Source organism: Rhodnius prolixus, unplaced genomic scaffold (genome assembly GCF_049639745.1).
Source record: "Rhodnius prolixus isolate KJV_2025 unplaced genomic scaffold, Rpr scaffold_5, whole genome shotgun sequence".
Classification (NCBI taxonomy): domain Eukaryota; kingdom Metazoa; phylum Arthropoda; class Insecta; order Hemiptera; family Reduviidae; genus Rhodnius; species Rhodnius prolixus.
This window is the reverse complement of record NW_027411624.1, coordinates 7,934,790-7,958,059: the sequence shown is the minus strand read 5'-3', so window position 1 is coordinate 7,958,059 and position 23,270 is coordinate 7,934,790. Positions and strand designations below refer to the sequence as shown.

Below are 23,270 nucleotides of genomic sequence, written 5' to 3'. Positions count from 1 at the left end.
ATTAAAGAGAGAAGAACTGACTTGTGTTTGAGCTGCCTTTTTAGTTTTTTCAACTGAATTAATTATCAAGAATTTTCATCCGTTGGCAGTAGTTGTTGAAATTAAAATTGATTTTATGAAAAAAGGTTTTGAATTAGAACAAACCCTTTTGTCAACGTTTGGCGGAAATATCCCTTCTTTTCTGATTCATTGGTAGTATCACAAAGAAGAAGCAGGGTCTAGTTTTTTGAGTAGGGTTTCTAATACTGGGATGCCTACTACCTAAGTCTGGGGCTTTCTTGTGGTCCTTGGCCATCATGACCTGGGCGACCACTAGTGTCTGTCCTAGTGGTTAACCCCGGCAGGTGTTGCAAAAGATACTCGTACCATTGTCCATAGACAGCACTTGGGCCTTTTGGGATAGGAAGTTACTAACGGGCCAATTAATAGACTCAGCTAGCCACGGCAAATGTACACCTCTCGAAGTCTAGGTTGGGTTCCCTGACTCAAGATGTGGTGGGCTGTATATTATAATATATTCTAAATAATATATTATTAACTCAATAATTAAAGGAATACGTACATATATTCAACTAGGCAGCATTTTTAAATATTATTAAGACCAGAAAAAATGTTTTTTTTTTTTAAATAAAGCCCTTAATCTTACTGTTAACGATAATTATGCAGATATTGTTTAATGTAGCCTGTTAAAACAGTAGTAAGTCAAGTTAATTTGTCAAAAAATAAAAAATATAAAAAAAAAAGTTGGCAAGGAAAGGAGACACTGTAGGCTGTATTAACTTGCCAACTAAATAAAACGAAAAAAAAAAATGCAATTACTCACTGGGAGAAAGTGGATTGTTCAACTTACAAGGCGGAGGTGCCTTGAGGAGCAGCTGAGCCTGGCTGACTGGAACGGCTGCCGGAGTGGTTAGTGACGTAGCAGCTGTGGCAGTGGTTGGGGGCGGTGGTAGTTGAACAGCGACCGCAGATGGTGGCGTCGCGCCACAAGGCAGGCCAGGATCATTCTGGCATGGTAATTGATAGGGTGTCTGTTGGACAGTTGCTGAAGACGTAGGTGGTTGAGCTACCGTTGATGGAGGTACAGAAGTGTAGAGATATTGCATCGGTGGTGCTGTTTGGTCGTTGGAAACCACCTGCAATGCTCCATGCTCCGGCACTACTGGAAATGGAGTCTGCCTTGTTGGTACGATCAGTTTCGCCACAGCCTCCATGCCAGCAATGAATGATTCCGTGTTCGGGCTGGATCTTAACCTCTCACCAACTACTTCTGTTAAGCAGAAAAAATTCATTTATTCTTTGTACAAAATGAAAATAAAAGAAATTTCATTAAATTAAAGAAAAAAAAGTTTACCGGTAATGTCATCCAGGGTAAAGGACTCCAGTGTTTCTTGATCCAACTTTCCCGCTTTCGCCAAATCTATGAGAGTTTGTTCATCTCCTTGAGAAAGAAGTGGGCATCTCCGAGGCATAAGTTCACACTGCCCACTTACACCACTTAACTGAAAAAAAAGATAACAATATTGACTCAAAAGTTCTAACCAAGCTCATTCAAATGATGACAAAGCTATATTAAAATTCCCATCCTATTTTCCCACATCCCAATAGTAAAACTTATTGCAATAAATAAGAAAAGTTGGCACTAATGTTTTCGTTAACTCTTGAAGGAGAAAAATATGCATACTGCTCAAAAATCTTAAGATAAGTATTCATATCACCGAAGTGCCACATCAACTTGCAAAGGATTCAAAAATAAAGAAAGGGGTTATTTTCAAAGCCATATTTTTAAGAAAGAATAAGACCAATATCACATTTACCTCTTGCGAACTCCTTGAATGTGATGGATCATGAGCAGGATGTATATGGATGGGCGAGGCGATGTCTATATCCAGCTGTTGCTTGATATGGGCGACTATATGGTTTGTAGTAAACACGGATTTACTGGGATCTTGGCCTCCACTTGCGCCCACTGGACCCACATTTCCAGCTGCCTGACCGACACCACCGCTAGCTCCGGCTACGCTCCCAGGTACACCGACTAAACGGCCACCAACTCCCGATGTCATTTCATCAGTTTTAGGTACCAGATGTTTAAATTGTGGCATAGTTGGAGGATCGAAGAATGGGCCACCTTGATGATGAAGAGCTTGTTGGAAAGTGGCAGCCTGCTTTCGCGCTATTTTACCTTCTTTCTTCCATGTTGGTTTCACTTTCGGTCTATCACATATAGCTGTAGTCTAGAAAAGCACGAGTATGGCAACAGAATAAGTGTTACATTGTTATTTATTCTTCAGAATAAATAGAATAAAACAGCGACTAAATAATTCCTCCAACCAAATGAGACAAGCACAACTATTAGATCTTCCGAATTGCTACACATTCATGCCGACCGCAATTGTGTCTCTACACATCAGCCTCTACCGATACTTGTCCGCTATAAAATTTCAGAAATGCCTTCGGCAGTAAGATTGAATCATCAAATTTGTGTAAAGAAGCTTTTGTCTGGTTGCCACCAAACTGTTCGGGGCTGAGGAACAATATCTGAGACCTAGAAGGCCCAGAGAATCGCTAAAACGATTTCGTTTGGCAAATTACCGCCATCTAAATCTTCTCTTTTGAGGAAGCATCTACACTAAATGACACTAGTTAAGATACAAAACACTTTTTAGAAAAAGGTTGAAACCTCCACATTATCTTCTCATAACCGATTTCTAAAGTTTGACGTCCTTTATTTGGTGCCACATTGTGGGTTGAGGGAGTATAGAAGTGCGGGGAAAGACTACTTAGATATTACAACTAATAATTAGAATTAACTTTAAATTAAATAATAGCTGGTTAAATAAATTTAGTATTACCTGTACGACCTCCCCCGGAGTAGTAATAGGAGTGAGAGGTGGAGGAGGTGGTAATGTTGCACTTGAAGCTGGCGGGAGTCCAGCACCATGGACTAACAGACTTTGGCCAGGACAACCACTTTGCGCCGCTGCATGGAATACTCCTGTTGAACCACACACCATACCTTCGCACAAGAGCTGTATCAGATCACCGGCCACACTCTCCCCTATACCAATGACCGTAGTGTATAACAAATCAACAACCTTCACTTGTCTTTATTTAAAACAAAAATCTTTCCATATTCTCTCATACATGACAATATTATTTATCAACTTTTATTAACACACCAAACAAAATTCAAAATAAAAAAAATTACAAGCTGTTTTCCCATTTAGTTGATTTGTTATTAAGGTTAAAGGTTTAATTTAATAACAATTGGGTAAGGGGAGGTTAAAGGCGCAAAAAACAAACAAACAAACATAAAAGTCTAATATTAATAATGTTACAAATTATTATTTAAAAAATACTTTAAGTTAATTAACTCGCTACAAACCTCAGATATAGCAACTAAATCTCAAGACAGAAATTATAAAAACCTATGTATTTTTTAAGTTACAACAAAAATGAATAGTTAATCTACAAAGTAAAAGTATCAACGAGCAGTACACAAACTTGCAAATAATACAATTGTACCACTTTTTATTTCATTTGTCGAAGAAATCCAAAAATAATTTTTTTAAACCCCTATTTTTCAGACATGGTGTTTCGCCGTAATGCCAACGTTGATACTAAATACTTTCTTTCGCGAATACTAAATGAACTGCTGAGTTTATTAATCGATTTCCAATTCATTTCACTGATATAAAAACAAGATAGGAATATCTTCAACACTTGCCGAACATCTGCATTTTATTCCAGAATACGACAGGGAACAAAATTATTTTTTTGAACCGAATGGGGTCATAAGAGATAGCTGGGACTAGTTTATAGAGTTAGGCTCCTATCCTGCGATGTCTGCTTCTAAATTTGGCTCAGTGTAGAGGATACCATTAAGGAGTTCAGCACTGGGCGAGGATATAAATTCTGAACCAGTAACGAAGACCTTCAGGCTACTCGAAAGAGCGATATTTCCTTTTAGAAATAATACTTGGGAGCTTTTCGGTTGAAGGTTTTGGGAGGTTGCTAACGTAGGGATAGCAGGGTCATACAGTTCATCGTATTATGCTGTGCCGATCAAGCCTAATAGAACAGCTTTTACGGGTGAATACCCATGCCTATAACACGTCTTAAAGATCTAGATTACATGAAGTTTCAGAAAATATAAAATTCTCAAATCATTTTCTAATGAAAAATTTTATGAAAGGAAAAATGAAGTAGTCTTTTATTAAGACCCATTTCTTTAATTATTCTTTACATTTCGGGCTTCATTGGTTCATCCTTCTGATGAACAAAGATTGGGCCTCAAAAAATAAAAAACACTTTTCTCAAGTCACTGCTGTCGAAACCTTCTCATCAAAATTAAGGGCCTGCCGATTCACCAATCAAAATAAAAATTTTCTTTTTTACTGAGACTAACATAATTTTAATTTTTTTAATAAATAATAATTTAGATAAACTTTAAATTAAAATTCATACAATTTTACAGTGAAGTGAAGAATTATGCAGAATTTGCTAATAAAAAACGTTATTAGTTAAGATTATGATGAAAAAGGATTCAAATTAATCTCGGACTAAACTTTTAAATATTTCAAGTGATTCTAGGATAATTAGCTAGCTAGAATGTAAACGCTCATTTTGTTACTTTGTTATAACTTTATTAAGTAATGTTATTTTTTAAAAAGTACCTTGCGAAATGGTATCAGGTGGAGGCCCAGGAGGTGTTGTTGGAGTTAACAGATTGTTGATGGCTGTAGCAGTGGGTGAAAGTGGACCTTCTAAAAGAGCCCCAGCACCTTTTTCTTTTAATTCTTGTTCGACCCTCTGTGTTTAAAAGAAAATAATAAAGTAAAATTATGTTTAAAAAAAATCCAAACTAATGTTAAAGTTTAAGAGAATATTCTGGAATTAAATACAAACCTGGAGTTCCTCTACAATTTGCTGCCTCTGGAAAAATTGGGTTTCCAAAGATAGTGGTGGTTTAGTTGTGGCACTTTTATCCAGAATGATGCTCTCTTCTTTGAGTAGTGCATCCCCAGGTTGATTTCGAACCTTAGAATAATAAATTATTAAGTAGGTAAAATAATAATAATAATTTGTGTGGATTACAATGAAACTGAATAATAGATGACTGTTCCCCAAAAATTGTTACAAAGAGCATTCCTCTTAATCAATATTAGAAAGCTCTAATTCTTAATTTCCAGTGGCCAATGATAAGACTTTATTTTTGACCTGAATTGTTTCTAATTGATCTAGGCATTCAAAATATCTTGGGTCAATCGACATGAAATTCGTTCAAGGTAAGTAACCACTAATTTTGCTTTCTCTCAGCATAAATTAGGTACTCTGAAGATTGGAATTTGCCTAAAGCTAGACGATATACCCTAAATGAATTTTTTTTTCGCACACTGTCCTTTCAAATAGTTAATTTTTTAAAAATTAAAATAAAAGTAATTCCTGTAGAATAGACTTGACTGATACACTTCTTTTTCACTTCACACCACTCTTTCATTAAAACACATGAAACCAAAAACTTATCCGACAATGTTATCTCCTAAATCCCTCTTAAATGAGGTTAACTAAAACAATACGAATTTTAATAACAAAGACCCTTCAAGTTTGATCTAACAACAGTAAACTAGCAAGCATTTTTGTAAACTCTCAAATAATATATAATAGGAAGGAAATTCATGGTTTTACGTGACAGGAAATATAGACAAAAAATTAATCAGGAATTACAAATGATTAGTAAATTACGAATCGAAAGGAAGCGTAAATTATTAATTTTATCCTAAGTTTTCAAATCTTCTGATAAGATAGTAAGGAGCACAATAATGAATGAGAATATAAAAATCTTTACTGTAATTTATCTCGTATTTATTTACTTCATTTTGGTAATTTTTTCAAGCAAACATTTGAAAGTTTCTTTACAATTAATTTTTCGTAACGTCTCAAAACCCGTATATATATAATCAACTTATGCAAGAATTATAAACAAGAGAGAGATATAAGATTATCTTCATAAGGACAGGTAAAATAAAAATAAATTATTCAAGATTTTCACTTCGTAAAGCGATTTTGTTACACGCACCATTTTCTAAGATTCATTTTTTTGAGCATGAGACTTATTTTTTGATTTCCGATTAAACCTCAATATTATAACATTTGACTGATCGCAATATTTCTTAATGATGGAATTGAATGAAAGTAAAAAAATATTGCGTTATACTGCTTAATTGGTAATTGTAGGTTTACGATATATGATGTCAGGTCTAGGACGAAATCAGGGAAGGTTATATTTTTCTTTTACATGGATACTGTAACCGTAGCTCAATTTGAAAAGAATTTAACAAACAAGAAGAATAAGCAAGTCAATCCAATTGTAGATTTTTTTAAACTAGTGAAACACCCTAAAGGAAAAGTAACAATATTTGAAATTTCAACAAACATTATTATCCTTTCATTCAAATACTCGGTATAGTGCTTGATTAGATTAGCCCTGCATTCTCGACAGGTTGGAGAATCTGTAGTTTCGATTCTGTAGCAGTAAGCATAAATGTTTGTGAAAGGAGAGTATCCGAGAAAGAATAGAAGATGGGGAAATAGGGCAAAATGGAGAGAAGGAATTTTGGGAAACATTTACTGTTTAACGGTCAAAAAGCTTTAAGTACTACTCTATAGCTTTACATAAACTTGTCTTGTTTCAAGTATACATTTATCTCAAATTTACTTGCAATGTACTCACTTGTTGAGCCTCAGGCGAAGTTAAAGTGTTAGGATCAACAACAGACAGCCTACTTTTTCGTAGTAGCGATTTTTGGGGTGTAACAACATGTTTATTTACCGGAGGGAGTTGATCGTTCATACGTCCTGTTAACAGTAATTATTAATATTAAATTACTATAATGACAAAAATACCATTTAAAATAAATAAATAAACCTACCACTAAGGGCTGGTGGTTTAGGTTCCGCATGCTCTGCTGGAAGAGCACGAACAGCGTCTGGTACATCATGCAGTCCAGAAGAAGATGAGGAGGAAGAAGATGTTGACGATGACGACGAAGAGGAAACTGTGGTTGCAGTCGCTGGTTGAGGTGCAGCGGTTGACGCACCCCCACCCTGCTGTTCACTTCCTCTCATCATTATTGAATGTGGATAATCAAGTAACAACTGCACTACATTAGTATGACCTCCTTTTGCCGCTTCTATCAACATGGTGGAATTGTCCTGTAAAATTGAAATTGGTTTTAGTTTAAATAATTTTTCCGACTTTATTATACTAATTGAAAAGAAATAAGAGATATTTGCTTACCTTGAGCTTATGAAATGGGTTGGCTGACTGAGAGAGTAAAAGTTCAACAACAGCGATATGCCCTCCAGCAGCAGCTAACGAAAGAGGCGTATGATCGTTATTTGTGGTCTGTTTGTTTACGTTTGCGTTCTGGGACAAGAGGAACTTTACAGTGCATAAATGTCCAGCCCGGCATGCCTTCATTAATGGGGTTCTACCACCTTCGCTTTCGTGCTCCTAAATTTAGATACAAGATAAATTTACAATATTAAAAAATAAATCAAAGGAAGAAAACAAAAACGTGTTAAGGGAAAGTAAAATGAATTTTACCAAATCAGCTCCATATTGTAGCAATAGCCTGGCAACTTCCGTATGACCATTTTCACAAGAATAAGTAAGCGCTGTGTCGCCTGTTTGTGTCTGAGCATTCACGTCAGCATTTGCTTCCAATAAATACCTGTCAATAAAAGTAGTTATAATAATATAGAATTAAAATTAAAATTAAAAATATTAAGAGATATTTATTCGAGGGAATACCGATGTTCTTCAGGTATTTAGCCATTTATTGAAAGGATATTGATGTGCTTGAGTAATTTATAAAACTCGAAAAAATAAATGAGGTAAAAAAATATTGTTGATGGCTGCTAATTTGATTTTGGCCAACCCTAAATGACACGAGTAAAAATTAGTCAACCACTACACAACCACACAATATCGATAGACACTCTGTATCTTTCCTGCTTTTACTGTGTTTTCGTAAAAAGAATTATTCAATTATTTTTTTTTTAATTCCTCGTTATATCCACAATGCTGGGGATAATATCAATGACTTGCTTGATCTAACTGGCTTGTTTTTTAGTGATTATTCTTACCGATTTCAGATTAAAAAATTCTAACTTCATAGAAGATAGATTAGGTATGTGTACTATCTCCGTTCACAACGAAAGGGATTTTTCATTCAAATTTTTAACACAGCTCTAAGAACCAATTTCAGAGCAAAATCACTCCTAGAACACCAATAAAGCTCACACAAATTGAACATTATGAGAAAAAGTGAACCAAGGATATAAAGAGATAGTCCCAAAAAAGTTAATTAGTGAATCTACTTTTTCACCAGTCCAATAATTCTTGTTGGTAGCTAAGGATATAACTCAAGAGCTTCATAATTACAATTAAAAGAATGAATAAGAATATATTACGTACTTAACAAGTTCTAAATGACCTTCTTGAGCAGCTTCCATGAGAGGCGTAGACGCACCAAGTTCTATTTCGGCGCCATTTTTTATTAAAAAGTTCGCTACTTCTAAGAATCCACCACAACAGGCTAATGTCAATGCTGTTTCCTGGGTTTCTTCAGTTTGAGCATTAATATTTGCGCCTAAAATAAGGATTATTTAAATTTAGGAACAATTTCCTAAAATATAGATAAATTTTCGTAAAAGTAGAGTAAAACAATTTTTTTTTTTTTAATATTAACCTCTATCTAGCAGGACAGCAACCATATCTTCGTGTCCTTCTCTAGCTGCTTCCATCAAAGGTGTGTAACCTTCATCGTTCACCTCCTCGATATTAGCTCCTCTTTCAATAAGAAGGAGTGCAAGATGTACATGTCCACCACAGGCCGCCAAAGTTAATGGAGACTCAAAACTATCGGTTGGCATATTAACCTAACATATTTTACCTTAATTATTTTTTATCCCTTAAGAGATTTATTAAGAAAAATTAAACTATTTAAAATTAGAGAAAAATTCCATTTAAAAAAAAAAAAACTCACCTGAGCTCCAGAATCAAGTAACAGCCTGGCCACCTCTACATGTCCATCCATGGATGCTTCCATAAGAGCGGTGTGCATCTCATCCGTCTTATGCTCCTAAGAAAAAGAGAAACAGTTTTATCCTGTTCTAAACGAATCCTACGTCAATAATCAAAGTATTTTATTTTTAAACTTCTCTTTAAAAAAGTAAAATAAAATCTATTTACCTGATCTGCTCCGGCTTCAAGAAGAAATCTAACCATATCAAGATGACCTTTGTAACATGCTAGAGTTAAAGCAGATTCCTTGAACTCATTAGAATGCGTGTTAATGCCAGCCCCTCTTTCAAGAAGTAACTGAAAATTAAAAGTTCGTGAATATGATATTAATTTAAACAAAGAATTAGAGCAATTTAGAACTTTTAGAGACAAACCTAAGGAGATATATAAGACATATTTATACTTGAGTTACTATTCTCTTCAATTTTATTAAAATATAAATTTACAAATGAGAAAGTAGCCTTTTCTCCTAGGTGGTAGGGACTAGGAAATAGCAATCTGCCAAATCCCCTCTCCTCCTTGGTCTATCCTCGCAACCTGGTTCCCTTAATTTGTGGGAGCTACAAGTATCTAGGAATATCTATTTATTAAGATTTAAGGTCAATGGAAAGTTAAGTTGGCACAGGGAAGAGGTTATCCAAAACTGCCGGCTCCAACAAATATTTTTAGACCTTTTCTGGAGAACCTGGATGATGTTTCATCCTGGAGGAGTAATTGGTCTTACCTGGCACCAGGAGTAGGCAATCTATTCGTTCGTGGTGCAGAAAATCGGTCAACAAATATAATTCTAACAATAGTCATCTTAGAGGTAAAAAGAAAGAGTTTGTTCGGCTTTCTTCTTGTTTCTACTTTAGAGTATTCCCGCCCTTACACAGTCCTAAATATCGATTGGTTTTCAGTAAGGAGAATTAGAGTTCTAAATGCGACACTTCTGTATGGAGAGTGAAAGTTTAATTTTGGATCCGACGGGTAATTAAGGCTCTTAGACCAAAAAATGTACCATAAAGTACTCAAAAGAGCATTTCTTACTTTATAGCAACATACCCTTCAAGTTTCAATATTGATGAATTAAAAAAATTCTAAGAAAAAAACTTACCTCAGCCACTGGTACATGTCCTGCGCTAGCCGCTTCCATCAGAGGTGTGTGACCATTTTCGTTGTGGTCTTCAACATTCGCACCAGCATCCAGCAGCACTCTTACCGCCTCCACATGACCACCAGCACACGCATACATCAGAGGCGTATTACCTGCGCACGCTCAAGTTTTCATTTCAAAGCAGTTATTCTATATGTCTCTCATTTATAATAAAACAAATTTTTGTTTTATAATAAAACTATTTAGACCGAGATAAGATCTAAATATTATTACCTACCTGATGAAGATTGGGCATTAACATCAGCTCCATGATGAATAAGTAATCGCACAATATCTACATAACCAGAGGATGCCGCTTCCATTAATGGTGTACAGTCCCCTTTTATTCCTCGATCTTCAACATTGGCATGCATTGCCAGCAGTACCTACAAAGAAATTTATTTTTTAAAGATAATGTTTTAAGTTTTTTTTTCTTAGCATTCTTAAAAGGAAGTTCTTTTTCAAGTATAAAATATAAAAGGAATCTCTGCCAACTCAAATCAACAATCTACTAGATAATCGATCTTTAACATTTCTATTTTTCTCCATCGATTTACAAGAACAACCTTTTCTAAGGATTATGTAGAACCTCATCAACTGCTGGATAGATTTAAGTTTATTTGATGATGCGTTTACAAGTTTTATTAGGTGTTTTTTAATCTTTATCTTTTTAAACCAGTTACTATCCCTTAGTTTTTAATTTACTTATTTTTTTTATTGAAAATCTCTTTTTCTTATCAACTTGTTAGCTATTTTCATGAGCTTTGAAATTATAGCTTATTAAGATAAAGATCTAGGTTCATTACCTGAGCTAGTTCATAGTAACCAGCGGAACATGCCAAGGATAAGAGGCTTTCTCCTTCTTCTGTAGTCTCATGTACACTCCTCCCCTCTCCAAGTAACTTTCTTACAGTGCCAACATCTCCGTCTGTGCACGCCTCAACCAATGATCTGAAAACATACAGGTTTTCAATATTTACGAGTAAGTGGATATTCAATATTGAAGGTGCCTTAGGGTGGGGGATTTGAAGTATAAAAACCTGGGAAAGCCGGAAAAAGGAAATCAAAGGCTCACTAAGCTCGTGAGTTATCAGTTTGAAATTTGTGCGATAATGCTAAGGCAAGCTCAATGTTTGGACTAAGGAAGGTCTGCACACATTGTGGAGGAGCATCTGTGACCATTTCTGTAAGAAGAAAATAGAAGGAATTCAAAAGAGATTGCTCTGGCGGAAGTTCCCAAGTCTGAAGAAGGCAAAGACAAATCTTGAGCGCAGTTTTAGCAGGAAAAGATTAGATACATGCAGCCTTCATTCCTCAAGGAGCATAGAATATCCATCCTAAAGCACCTGAAAAAGCTAGCTTTGCTTAAAACGTTAAGGCACATTCAGACATTGTCAGGTGATAAAGGAAACTGCAACATATTTTCTACAAACTGATATTTCTTCATGGGATGGTAGAAGCGTGGGAATCAGACATTGAAGGAAAAATTTCCTCGACCATTCCAGGTATTCCTAGGAAAATAAAGTCAGTAAGAGGTCTCATTCTGGCGCCTCGAATGGGCGGAATAACAATTTTTTGGTTAAAGACAAACTTTTAAAAATCAAATTTCTAGCTTCATTAGCGAAGCAATCCTTAATCAGGAAATGCGAAATTAATAAATAATCAAATAGAATAACATTACAAAAATATCCAAAATATAGAGAAAACCAAAGATCAAGATTAAAAACAAACTCAATCTTCGATGTTAGTAGCCTTAAATAAAAGAAATTAGTCACTTTTACAATCTAAAAAAAAGAAAAGAAAATAAAACTACGTCATCACTAAGACATCATGGTTTAAATTTGGCTAGTAGCCCAAATTCTTCTTCTTTTTAAGTAGCATCATTATTAATATGATTGCAAAATATAATCTCACCTGTTCATCATCCATGAAAATATTCTTTTACAATCTAAATGACAAATGAAAGTAACCTCCGCGCAACTACGGGCACACAGCCAAAATATGTTTGTACTAAGCATTCACATAATATATTAATGTTTGAAATCATTACAGAGTTAACTTGCCACAATGTTTACATTGTTCAAGCACTCAGAAATTACAACCGAGTGAGAGTTTCAAGAGTGGTATTTAAAAACTGTTCTCACACTCAATTTCCACATGAGAATCATATCATTTAATAAGTAGAAGGTGGAAATGGAACGCCCTAACTAATTGATTTTCTTGTATATCTTTTTCCTGAAATTTGTTCTTATAAGAGACATTGGTATCTTAACGAGACTTCTCAAACATAATTAATTAATAAATAAATAACTCACCTTTCAGGTTGAGGTCTCGGATTTTCGCTACGCATTCTAGTTAAAGCTGCAGCTGCTTCATCTAACGCACAGGATACACTCGATGTTAACCTTCTCAGGACATCGGGATCGGCTAGTTGTTTCCCATCACCGGTTGCTAACTTTCCTATACCTATAGAAACAATGTTTCATGATAATGAAAAAAGGTTGTTTTAAATTTTGTGGCCAATAATAATAGTAAAGAACAATAAATACAAGTTAATTTCTGTTTGGTTGTAAAGACGAGATCTTCTCCTTTATAGATGGTTTAATTTTTTTTGTCATCATCGACCAGTTTTCAGGCGTTCGCCAACGTTCCGGATAAACGCTCAATTAAGAGTTAAAATACGCAGAAATGTTAAAAGTTAAGAAGACCTTAGACTGTACATACGAGTGGCAGGTATACGGGAGAAGAAAGGTAGGCAGATATTACCCATTGTTTCCAGAGTGCCCCCCCCCCAACCGAAGGGAATACCGGAGCGTTAGTTAGGAATCTATCCAACCAGGAAAAGCTAAAGTATTATAAGAAAAAGTTTTAACAAAAATTCTTAATTTTTAAGAGAACTGGTTTGAGAATTCATACTGGAGGAAGTCAAGAAGGTGTTCTTTCTTGAAAGTATTCCTAAATTCTGGGTTTGAAGACTAAATAAAGTCACAATTAGAAAACTGATACGTCATTGCAGCCATTTGTAACCATCAGCAGCTTGTTGACCATCGGCATGGGACCTCCATCTCTCTCTGTGTGTTCTTTTTAACCTCCTTGATTCATTTCCGTTCTACTATAATAAGCTGAGGAGTCTAAATAACAAAGAAGCCCCTTATCGGCACACTGGTTAGCTAGAATACTTAGTGTCCATGGGGACCAAAACAACATAGACAGAATTCATCATTACACATAAAGAATTGACAACAGCATGACAAGTAAACACTGAAAGTTAATTCTTACTAAGAGACCTCAGGGCTTTATGGGCGGCACCCTGGACTAATCTTGAGGACGCTATTAACAGTATCAGTAAATTCCTTCCAAGGAATTGCTTTTATTTTCATGTTAATATCAATCAACTCCGCAAGAAAATCAAGAGGTATAGTTATTAAAGTCACAGCTAGGATGCTCCCATTTGAGTTCAAACTGAGGAGCCAAATAGACAAATCATCAACAGACCTATACAACAATGAACCATCTTTGAAAACAGAAATAATAATAGCAAGTCAGCCGAGAAACCAAGCTTTCTTCCATGCTGGAAACCAAACCCACATAACTACTGTGAAATTCTAGTATCATAGGGAGAAACTTCTTCGGCGGCACCGAAAGAAACCTAATGTCATCCGATCTCCACTGACCAAATAACATGTCTCACACCAACAAGGTTGGCAATTTATTGACAATTGTTTCAAAATATTTGTCAAACACAAAGTTTTTTTATTTTAAAAGGGACTTAATTTTACATGATGATCCTTGGCCCCCCATAATTAAACCTTATAATACATAGATCAAAATCCCACTAAGTAACTTAAAACACCACAATAATTACTGAAACTCATCTTGAAATAAATGAGATTCTCATCCTCCCTCCTGTCTTTATACATCAATTTCTAACGACGAAGAGTTATAATTTCCAAATACTATGGTTATACTCCTGAAGTTTCTTTAAACTTTTTTTAAATATTTAAATGGTACTAGATCAGAATGGCTAACTGAAAAACATTCATATCTCTCCCACTTCTCTTCTCTCTTCACACTCCGCCTCTCTCTCCGCTGAAGAAAATCAATTTCTCATGTGAAAGCTTCAACCTACCTCTAACAATTAATCATTTTTGCCGCAATCCATCTTCCCTTAAAGTTCCATTTGGAGAAGCTACATATCTCTAAATACACCTCCTCCTTTTATGTTTATGATAATAATTATTTACCTACTCCATTAATGGCACAAATTACTGCTGGCCAGGTTATAACTACATTTTGTTCTTCCTTTCATTCACTCTTTGTTTGAAGCTTCGCGAATTTATGCACGAATTTCTAATTTTAGAATAGTTATAAAATAATAATGTATACATTTTTATTTATTTCTTATAAATAAAAAAAATAAATATAATTAGGTTTTTTTTAAATTCCAAAATGCACATTTACAGCAAAATATCCATAAACTAACTGACTATAAGGTCACTAAATGTATATAAAACTGAAGAACTGTCGCTCAAATTGATCAAACCTACCTGCAAGCACTAAAAATCATGTTCTAATTCATCAACAGAATGTTTGTTCAGTTAAACATTATGAATTCGAAACCGTTTAAGCTACTGGCGAAGAGAACATAAGCTGAAAATTTTCGTTTAAAATGACCAATTTCTAAAAAAACTTTTGGATTTTTGTGGATCTCTAAAATGTGCATTTCTAATGAAAACACGTAAACAGAAAATTTGACATCATTGCAATACTTTATTATAGGAATGAGAATGAAGAAAATCATTAACAAATTATAATACACGGATTAACTACTGACTATATTAGTATTATAGTTTTTATTAAAAAATTTCCTAACATCAATTGCAAAGAGAAATAAAACGGGGTGTATTGACAGTTTTTGAAATTTAACAGGAAGTAAACAGACAGTTTTTCAAACGAGAACAGCAAGTAGCAGGTGTTCCGGTTACAATGATGAACAGGCAGGTAGTTAGAGGAAAGAAAAGAAAAAAACAAGGTGGGTCGCAGGTAAGGTGTAAAGCTTCAAAGAATTCTCCTCCAACTTTAAACTACGTGTAAATACAGGGGTAAAAAAAATCTGTCCTCGACTTATTTACACGACTTTTTCCTATTTATCACCCACTTTTCTATGCAAATATTTATTAGTAAACTTGCGAGTTTGAACGAGAAAATTATAATTTATTTCTTTTAATGTACACAAGTTAAAAATAATTATTGAAGCTAATTTTTCAAAAAATCGCGAACTAGAAAAATTTCAGCAAAGATGATTATCTATATTCTCTATCTCAAAACAAAAAAGAATTGTTTCCTGGTACTTCGTTGAACTCAATATCTTTGTTATTTATAAATAACAACTGTTACGACCAAAATGTCATTTTAAAAAAACGAACTTACACCAACAATACAATAAACAGAAAAAAGTCCTAAATTACAATTAACTTCCCAGAAGGGCAGTCTTGAAATGACCGTCTATATTCGAATGTATTCATTTATGAATAGACACAGGACGATGAACGAGAATCATAAAAGCAGAATGCGAGCTGACACATAAAAATGAATGGTAATTATAAGCTTCGAGCTGTTGGTGTAACCATTCAGTACTTAATTAAAACCTACATAAATCTTCTCGGTTCCAGGATAAACACAAAAAACTAGCTGAATACTAAATGATATACTTTTCTGCAAATATTATTATCAAAAAATAAAAGCAAAGCTCATGACAAACGAAAAAACACAGCAGTATATCGTCGCCTAAGAAGTGATACCTCGTAACTAAAATTTCAACGAAAATTACATTTTTATATATAAATGTTGAAAAAAGAAATAAATGTTGAAAAAAAATTTCTTTTCAATCATGCACTTTCAAGACGACAGTCACACTAATAGTTAATATTGAAAGAAGAATTACTGTATGCCTTAAAATGAATTTTATATCCTGTTTTTTTCCTTCTCCTGTAAAGTTGATATTTTCTAGTTACGAGGTATCACTTCTTAGGCGACGATATACCGCTTTAGAATTAGAAAATATTCAGAGTGTGGCTCAATAACGAACCCCGAAGTCTTACTTGCAGACTTTCTAAAGATTTCCTTCGACGAGATCCTTTTAAGTCCCCCATACTGTCAGCAATGTTTAGTCAAAGTTATTCACCCATCACACTTTTCTTTATTGAAGGCTCAGAGAAATTTATTAACCATTACGCACTGCCTCTTCCTATAACATGACCACAGTTTATTGTCTGGTCTTCGCAACTAGAAAACATCGCAGTGCTCTGAGGAGTAGCATAAGTAATAACTTAAGATGTTGAAGTGTATTAATTATCATCCACTATCACTTTCTAGCTATAAAAAACATGTTACCGAAATTCAGATTTCGATCAGACAGAATTTGAAACTACAGACAAAACATGGGCTTTATTGTTGAAGAATTAAAAAGTAGGTGAAAGTAATAATTAACAGAAACTGAAGGATATTAAATTAAGTACAATTAAGTCACAATTAAGTATGAAATATATATTCTAAGCTCACTTAAATAAAAAACTGTCTGCAAACTTTATTTTTAGATATCTTTGATCAATTATTTAGAAAATACATTTTATCAATAATATTGTCCCAATAATAAAAAGTTATTTAAAGAAAAACTTGATTATCTTAGAGTAACTTTTGTTTTGCTTTTTTTTTTCATACACATTTATTTTTTCAACTAACAGTACATTAATCTGCCTCAAGAAAATTGTATCTCCTAAAAAAAAAATGTCCATAAGACATCGTTTCTAGAAAAATCGAGGTTGAAAGAAGAATAAAAGTTGAAACTGTTTTTCAGAAAAAAGATATAATTTTTAAAACAACTGACAAAAACTAAGCTTCAACAATGAAGAATAAATTAGGAATTCCGAAATTTAGACAAATGAAAGTAATAAAATGTTTTTATTTAAAAAAAAAAATTAACACTTGAATGAAATAATCGGATTTTATTGAGCTTGCTCTTGTGATAGGCTTTGCACAACACATAGCTATAAGTTTGTGCATACGCTGCCTGGCAACGCCTAATGTGACTAATTGTGTGACACCTAATATGTAATTATTATACACAACCCACCCTAATTTAGGACTAGCCACTAATTTTGTACGGATCTTGGCCATTTCTGTGGGTATTCTAATCTAACAATACGGGCATTTACACCACACTAATAAAATGCACATGCCTTCAGAAGTGGCTGATATAGGCTAACAGAGGCTAATCCTAGCCTATTTACTTATATACAACACCAACACGTAAAGTAATTAGAATAGAACTTTTGGAAAGCCCTAGATTTTGCTAATAGCCACTTCATTTATAATGAATAATTTACAAGAAAAAATTAGAATGAATACTGCTATTACTTCTGCTAGACCAGATCTCAAAATACTGTTCAAATTACGAATTTTTGTTAAAACTACGAGAAAAAAAAGCAAAAAATTGAAACATTTTCTTCCAAATGCATTTCTGATGGGCGGAGTTTGACTAAAACCTTAAAATGACAAGTAACAACTATATCGAAACGGAATACTTATTTTATGCTTTTTTTTCCAGTTTTTTCTCTAGTGAAAAAATCTACAGTGAAAAATTGGTGGCTCTCTAGCAGGTGTGAGCGAAAATATTGATAGATTGAAGCACCTCCTCAAACTAGTGTTAAGATTAGACTGGATTTTAAAGAAAATGTTTCAAGTCAAGTGGCTTCCTAAATATTTCTGGCTAGGATTCCTACCCGAAAATTGATGGTTAGTTAAACACAAATCGTAGAAATATTGACCATCTCTGCAAATCCTACAAAAAAAAAGTTTGAATGCCAGTGTGTCACTCGTATTTCTGTTAGAAAGAGAACGTATGGGTACCTAAAAAAATAAAAGTTGATAGTTCCCTTCTCCTACTGGGAAAAATCTATGAGTTCAAAAAAATTCTATCCAATTTTAACATATTTTAAGCATTATTATATTAAACCACAAAAAAAAAAAAAAATCCAAAGAGAAAAGCAAAAATAAAACTTAATTTTCCTCAGATAAAACACTTTCAAAAAATAAATTGATTAAATGTTCTGATTGAATTCTCACATAAGATGAATCAATTTTGTTTATTTAGAGACAAATCTATCCTTTTACTTTTCTCGTAAAGCACTGAAATTAGGCTTTTGTCACACATCGATTGGAAAGAGTTATTGATCGATTGATCACTAACACATAACTCGAAAAAATCGAAAGTAAAAGAAAATTATTAAAGTAAAATACTACAATTTAAGCAAGCCATCATCACGTAAACATGAAATAAGACTTCAACATCAATGAATCAAAATAAAAGAACACTACTCACTCTTTCATGGGTGCTGGCAGGTTTCCATTTTTTTTTTTTTATTTAACGTAATGAAGTGCATATTGAAACGGATGAGATTTTTTTTAAATAAATTGATCTAAATATGCACACATAGATATATATTTTTTTGCAAAGTATAGCAATTTATTTCATTTTGTTTTCCTTTTTCTAAAAAGCCTTGAGTTTTTTTTTCCCCCAAGCAAGCTTTATAAAAGCCCCTATTATATGATCTTTCTTTTAAAAAAATTACCATCCCGATAAGGTTAAATGTTTTTAAATATTATTTTATTAACTCTATAGGACATTTAGTTCTTTATTTGAAAGTTTTGCTTTCTTTGCCTGTAACTTTCATTTTCTAATAATGTAATTAATTTACTAAATAAACTTTAAAAGCTTCCTTTAAAAGATGGACCAAATGTTTTCCGAGAAGTATACAATCATGCTATCCTCTATTTAAATTCTGAGCTATGAAAAAAAAAGACAATTTGTCTAATTTAAGTACTTCATTCAAAACTGGTGTAATGTTTACAAACACATTAATCTTTTTAGCCCCTTAGAGTGCAACATATCCCGAATAATAAAGTGCAAGCAATTTTTCAAGATCATGAAATTCGAAGATTTAAATTGGAAAAAACCTGCTATAGAAAAAATATAAATAAAATTTGATTGCTAATTTGAGGAAGTTTTTTTTATAAAGTTTGCTTGTTCACATAATTTTGTAGCTGGCTTTTATTTTCTTTGAATAATCCTTCGACTTAGCATTCTACAATAATTTTTAGTACCTGTTTAATTAAATAAATTCTGTTGGTTTTTTTTTTTACTGTAGGTCTACCGTACGGTCCTTCCCAAAACTCAATTTATGGACGTTCGTTCATTAAGGTAAAATTTAACTTATGAACATTAACTATCTTAAATTACATAAAGTTTAAATCATACTTTATTTCTTGCGGAAAGGTAGACGTATATATATATATAAAACAAGATTCTTCTGAAGAATCTATTCAAAAAAAATGTCTCTACACTTCGTAAAATTACAACATTCAAGTGGTTGTTCTACGGATTTTATTATCACTCTATTCTGAAGTACGTCTCGAAACTTTTTGTTTTCAATGGTGTTACATAAGATGCGATTTTTGGTCTGGATACTATGGATTTACACAACACATCAAACGTAGAAATTCTGCCGTTTATGTACCCTTTACTAGTCTCTCATCCACTATGAGAATAATAGCAAGGAGTTATTGAAAGCATTATATTTAAACACAATAGACCACTAAAAAAGATAAATATTTGTTCCGCATAGAGGAAGCAGAATATTTGAGAAACTATCTATGTTTCGCGTTTTTGAAACTTGAAAGGTGTTGGTTGACCTTCCATTGGGGATTTAGCATGAAGTCCAACATTTAATGCCTACAATTAAAAAAGAAAATATTTTTTTAGAAAACCAGTATTTGATCAGCACAGTTTAACTATTTGCAAAAAACTTACTGCAATTTGACAAAATAACTTTTACCGAACAGCACTTTTCAGAATAGAAAAAAAAATTTGAAGAAAATGAATAACTTCACCGAAGTGGTGGTCTAATTAAAACAAAGTAACAACGTGAGTGACCATTTAATAATTTAAAAAAATCATAAATATAATTTTAAAAAGTAACTTTTTAGTGGAAATCGGTATTTTTTTAATTTTATTTTTATTTTTTGGAACTCAGCCTCATTTACTATATTAATCAAATGTTTTAACTAACAGGAGATTAAAGACAAATAGTATTTAGTTTTCATCTTAGTCTCTTCGCTAATTTTATACAATTAGGTTTTATTGCACACATTTAATGGTCCATTTTTAGTGTTGTATTCAAGAAGAATATGTCTAATGACGTGTTAATGTAAGAGAGTATTGGTACTTTAATTATACAAAATTTACTAGGACATTTAATCGCAAAGCTACTTTAAGGAATATAAAATTTTAATTTACAATAATTGATATGGGGGGAAAGGCAGTAACATCAATCGTATATCAGTATCTTGTCCATTTCTTTTGATGAATGGACCATTCTTCACTTATATGAAAAAATGAGGACAACCTTCATTAAAAAAAAAGTTAAAATTAAAATCCGTGAGATAAATCTAGATCGAAAAGCTCTTACATTAATGAAAATTAAGAAGTGAGAAAAAGGATCTTAAAAAAAGTACGGTTTAAGCCGATCGATAACCGATAAATAACTGCCTTTAAAAAAATATAAAAATGTACTTCTTATTTAATAAAAATTAATTAAATGAGTGTTTAGAAACAATTATATTAGCAACTGTCATAAAATTTTATTAAAAACAAAGCATTGAATATCTTAGGATGTGTAATTATGAAAATACTTATTAATTTTAAAGAATCATTATTTTAAAAGGTGGTTAGGTTCTCAGTGTTGGATGAACTCAGCAATCTCATAATTTAAGATTTCTCTTAAAAGCCCTTCCTTCACATATGAAGATAAACTCAACAGTATTCTAGTAACAAGTTAATTTAACAAAATATGATAAGAAATAAGAAAATAACATGGCAAAGCAATGAAAACAAAAACAGCTATTTAATCAAGTAATTAGAATGCGATAAACGTAATTAGAATCCACATAATGTAATGCCTATCTCAACAGTACTTCCAAGCTATAGTTTTTGTTCTGATTTTATTCTATAAAGGAAGGTTTTAAAAAGGAAAATGAATATTATCTATTGGTAACGTGAACTGATGCAAAAGAGATAATAAACAATATAAAAAATACAAATATTTTTGTTTACCGGATGTTATTATTTACCAATATCTTTTGTCAACTTCAAAATACCACATCATTTCAAGTAAAACACCCATTGACCTACAATTATTCAGTGAGTAGCGTCAAAATCTTCCTTTTCATGCGTGGTCGGTTCCTCATGGGATCCAACATAAACTGGGATGATGGGATCCAGAACTAAATAAAAGCACAACAAAGAATGGCATTTCCGTTAGAAGCGACCAACTAAATAAAGCAATCAAACCCTTTGCAGAGCTCCAACGAAGTTACAATTTTTTTTCTTACGGTATGCAAAGAATAAAAATTGAATTAATGAAAGGTTTATACACAAAACATATATTCAAAACACTAGAAGCTTGAAAGCGAAGAGATTGTTTTTCACGAATAAATTAAGTATGAAGCAATAGTTTATATCCATTATTTTCATGAGTACAGATTAGCAACATACAAAATACAAAGTAAAAACAAACAAAAAAACAGTAATCAGGTAATACTGTAGAATTTTTTTTTCATAGGATAAAATTTCTAGGAAATTAAAAGTACCTGCAGCTTCAAGAAGAGCTTCGAGCCTTGCCTGGGTTTCAGGGTCGACCGTATGTTCCCCATCCTCTTGGGGAAGTAGGAATTTTGAATTTTGAAGCCTAGCTTCATTTTCATCTATATCAGCCACCTGATCAATGACAAATGAATCCACCTGAAGATAAAACAAATATTTAAATAACAAAAGTAAAAACATTTTTTAATCACATTAACATTACGGCCTAATTAAATTCAACTAAAATTTACCAGAAAAATTGCCTCAACACTCAATTATCATTTTGACATAGATATTTAAAAATAAATAGAGTAATAAATATGGAATTCCTAATTTTAGAAATAAGAAAAAAAAAAATCTAATTTATTCCCACAATATTGATCACTTTTTTCGTTCTCACTTTAAATGGTAAGTATAATTTACAACTACACAAAACATTCATAGTTTTAGAACACATTCTATTAAAAAGGTTATTTTCTTTCTTAAGATTAAAAGCTGGGGAAAAAAAATCGAATTACTAGCATTTTATTGTAAAAATATGAAAGAAATAAGTAATTTTCAACGCAATTAGTTTTTTTTTTTAGCTTATTACTATTACGATATAGGTCCGTGAACTACTTTCAACTGTGATTCAATACACCTAAATTATAAACATAAATAACTCATAATCCCAATTAAAAAAAATATATTGAAAAAAAAATGTAATGAATTGCATTTTTATTTCAGCACCGTTATAATTTGCCCACTGAGAATACCAAATACCTAAAATATTAAACCTCATGCTTATTGCATTATTCCTTGAACTAGGTTAATTTCAATAAAGTTGCGATTTGACATTCATTCAATTGAATACCAATTATTCATTTATTCATTATATTTAAACTTAAACTAGTAAAGAAAAAAAAAGTCCACCATTAGTATTAATTTTTTTTAATAAGTACTAAATGAAAGGGGATATTAAATACTGAGTTAACTTTCGACATAACCTTCAAGAACGATTCACTTACATTTAATTAATCAATAGCAATTACAAGTTTCAATAACATTAAAAAAAATAAAATAAAATCATTTATTTTTTATTACAATAGTAAGGCAAAGAGAAAAAAATTAATTTAAGTAAACAGACTACCTAAGAAATGCTTCCCAAGTTTTAGCGTAATATTGATTGAACTACTTTTATATGCGTATTGCAATATAATTGTGGATGCAGGCCATGGTTAAGTGCAACAAATATGAATCTATATTTAGTATTTTCATTATTGTAGAAAAAGTAAAAATTTCAAAATTAAAAAAAAAACAAAGTTGAAATTAGTACAAATTGCTTGTAGGCCACACACAATAGA

The 23,270-nt window shown here is 32.6% G+C and overlaps 1 protein-coding gene across 17 annotated transcripts in view; it reads right to left on the bottom strand.

Annotated features, from left to right (window-relative positions):
• mask (multiple ankyrin repeats single KH domain) overlaps positions 1-23,270 on the bottom strand; it is a 41,794-nt gene that overhangs the window by 17,917 nt on the left and 607 nt on the right. For 7 of the 17 annotated variants that reach the window (XM_074136525.1, XM_074136512.1, XM_074136523.1 and 4 more), the window contains exons 2-20: positions 21,936-22,086; positions 12,545-12,695; positions 11,036-11,180; positions 10,468-10,615; positions 10,191-10,351; positions 9,263-9,391; positions 9,057-9,152; positions 8,760-8,949; positions 8,486-8,660; positions 7,613-7,739; positions 7,304-7,519; positions 6,936-7,218; positions 6,737-6,861; positions 4,912-5,043; positions 4,680-4,815; positions 2,856-3,061; positions 1,818-2,237; positions 1,355-1,502; positions 824-1,270 (exon numbers count right to left, since the gene is read on the bottom strand). In XM_074136525.1, coding sequence (XP_073992626.1) covers positions 824-1,270; positions 1,355-1,502; positions 1,818-2,237; positions 2,856-3,061; positions 4,680-4,815; positions 4,912-5,043; positions 6,737-6,861; positions 6,936-7,218; positions 7,304-7,519; positions 7,613-7,739; positions 8,486-8,660; positions 8,760-8,949; positions 9,057-9,152; positions 9,263-9,391; positions 10,191-10,351; positions 10,468-10,615; positions 11,036-11,180; positions 12,545-12,695; positions 21,936-22,086 — 3,586 coding nt within the window. The remainder of the gene's footprint in view (positions 1-823; positions 1,271-1,354; positions 1,503-1,817; positions 2,238-2,855; positions 3,062-4,679; positions 4,816-4,911; positions 5,044-6,736; positions 6,862-6,935; positions 7,219-7,303; positions 7,520-7,612; positions 7,740-8,485; positions 8,661-8,759; positions 8,950-9,056; positions 9,153-9,262; positions 9,392-10,190; positions 10,352-10,467; positions 10,616-11,035; positions 11,181-12,544; positions 12,696-21,935; positions 22,087-23,270) is intronic. The other 10 variants (XM_074136519.1, XM_074136520.1, XM_074136521.1 and 7 more) reach the window with 5 other exon arrangements.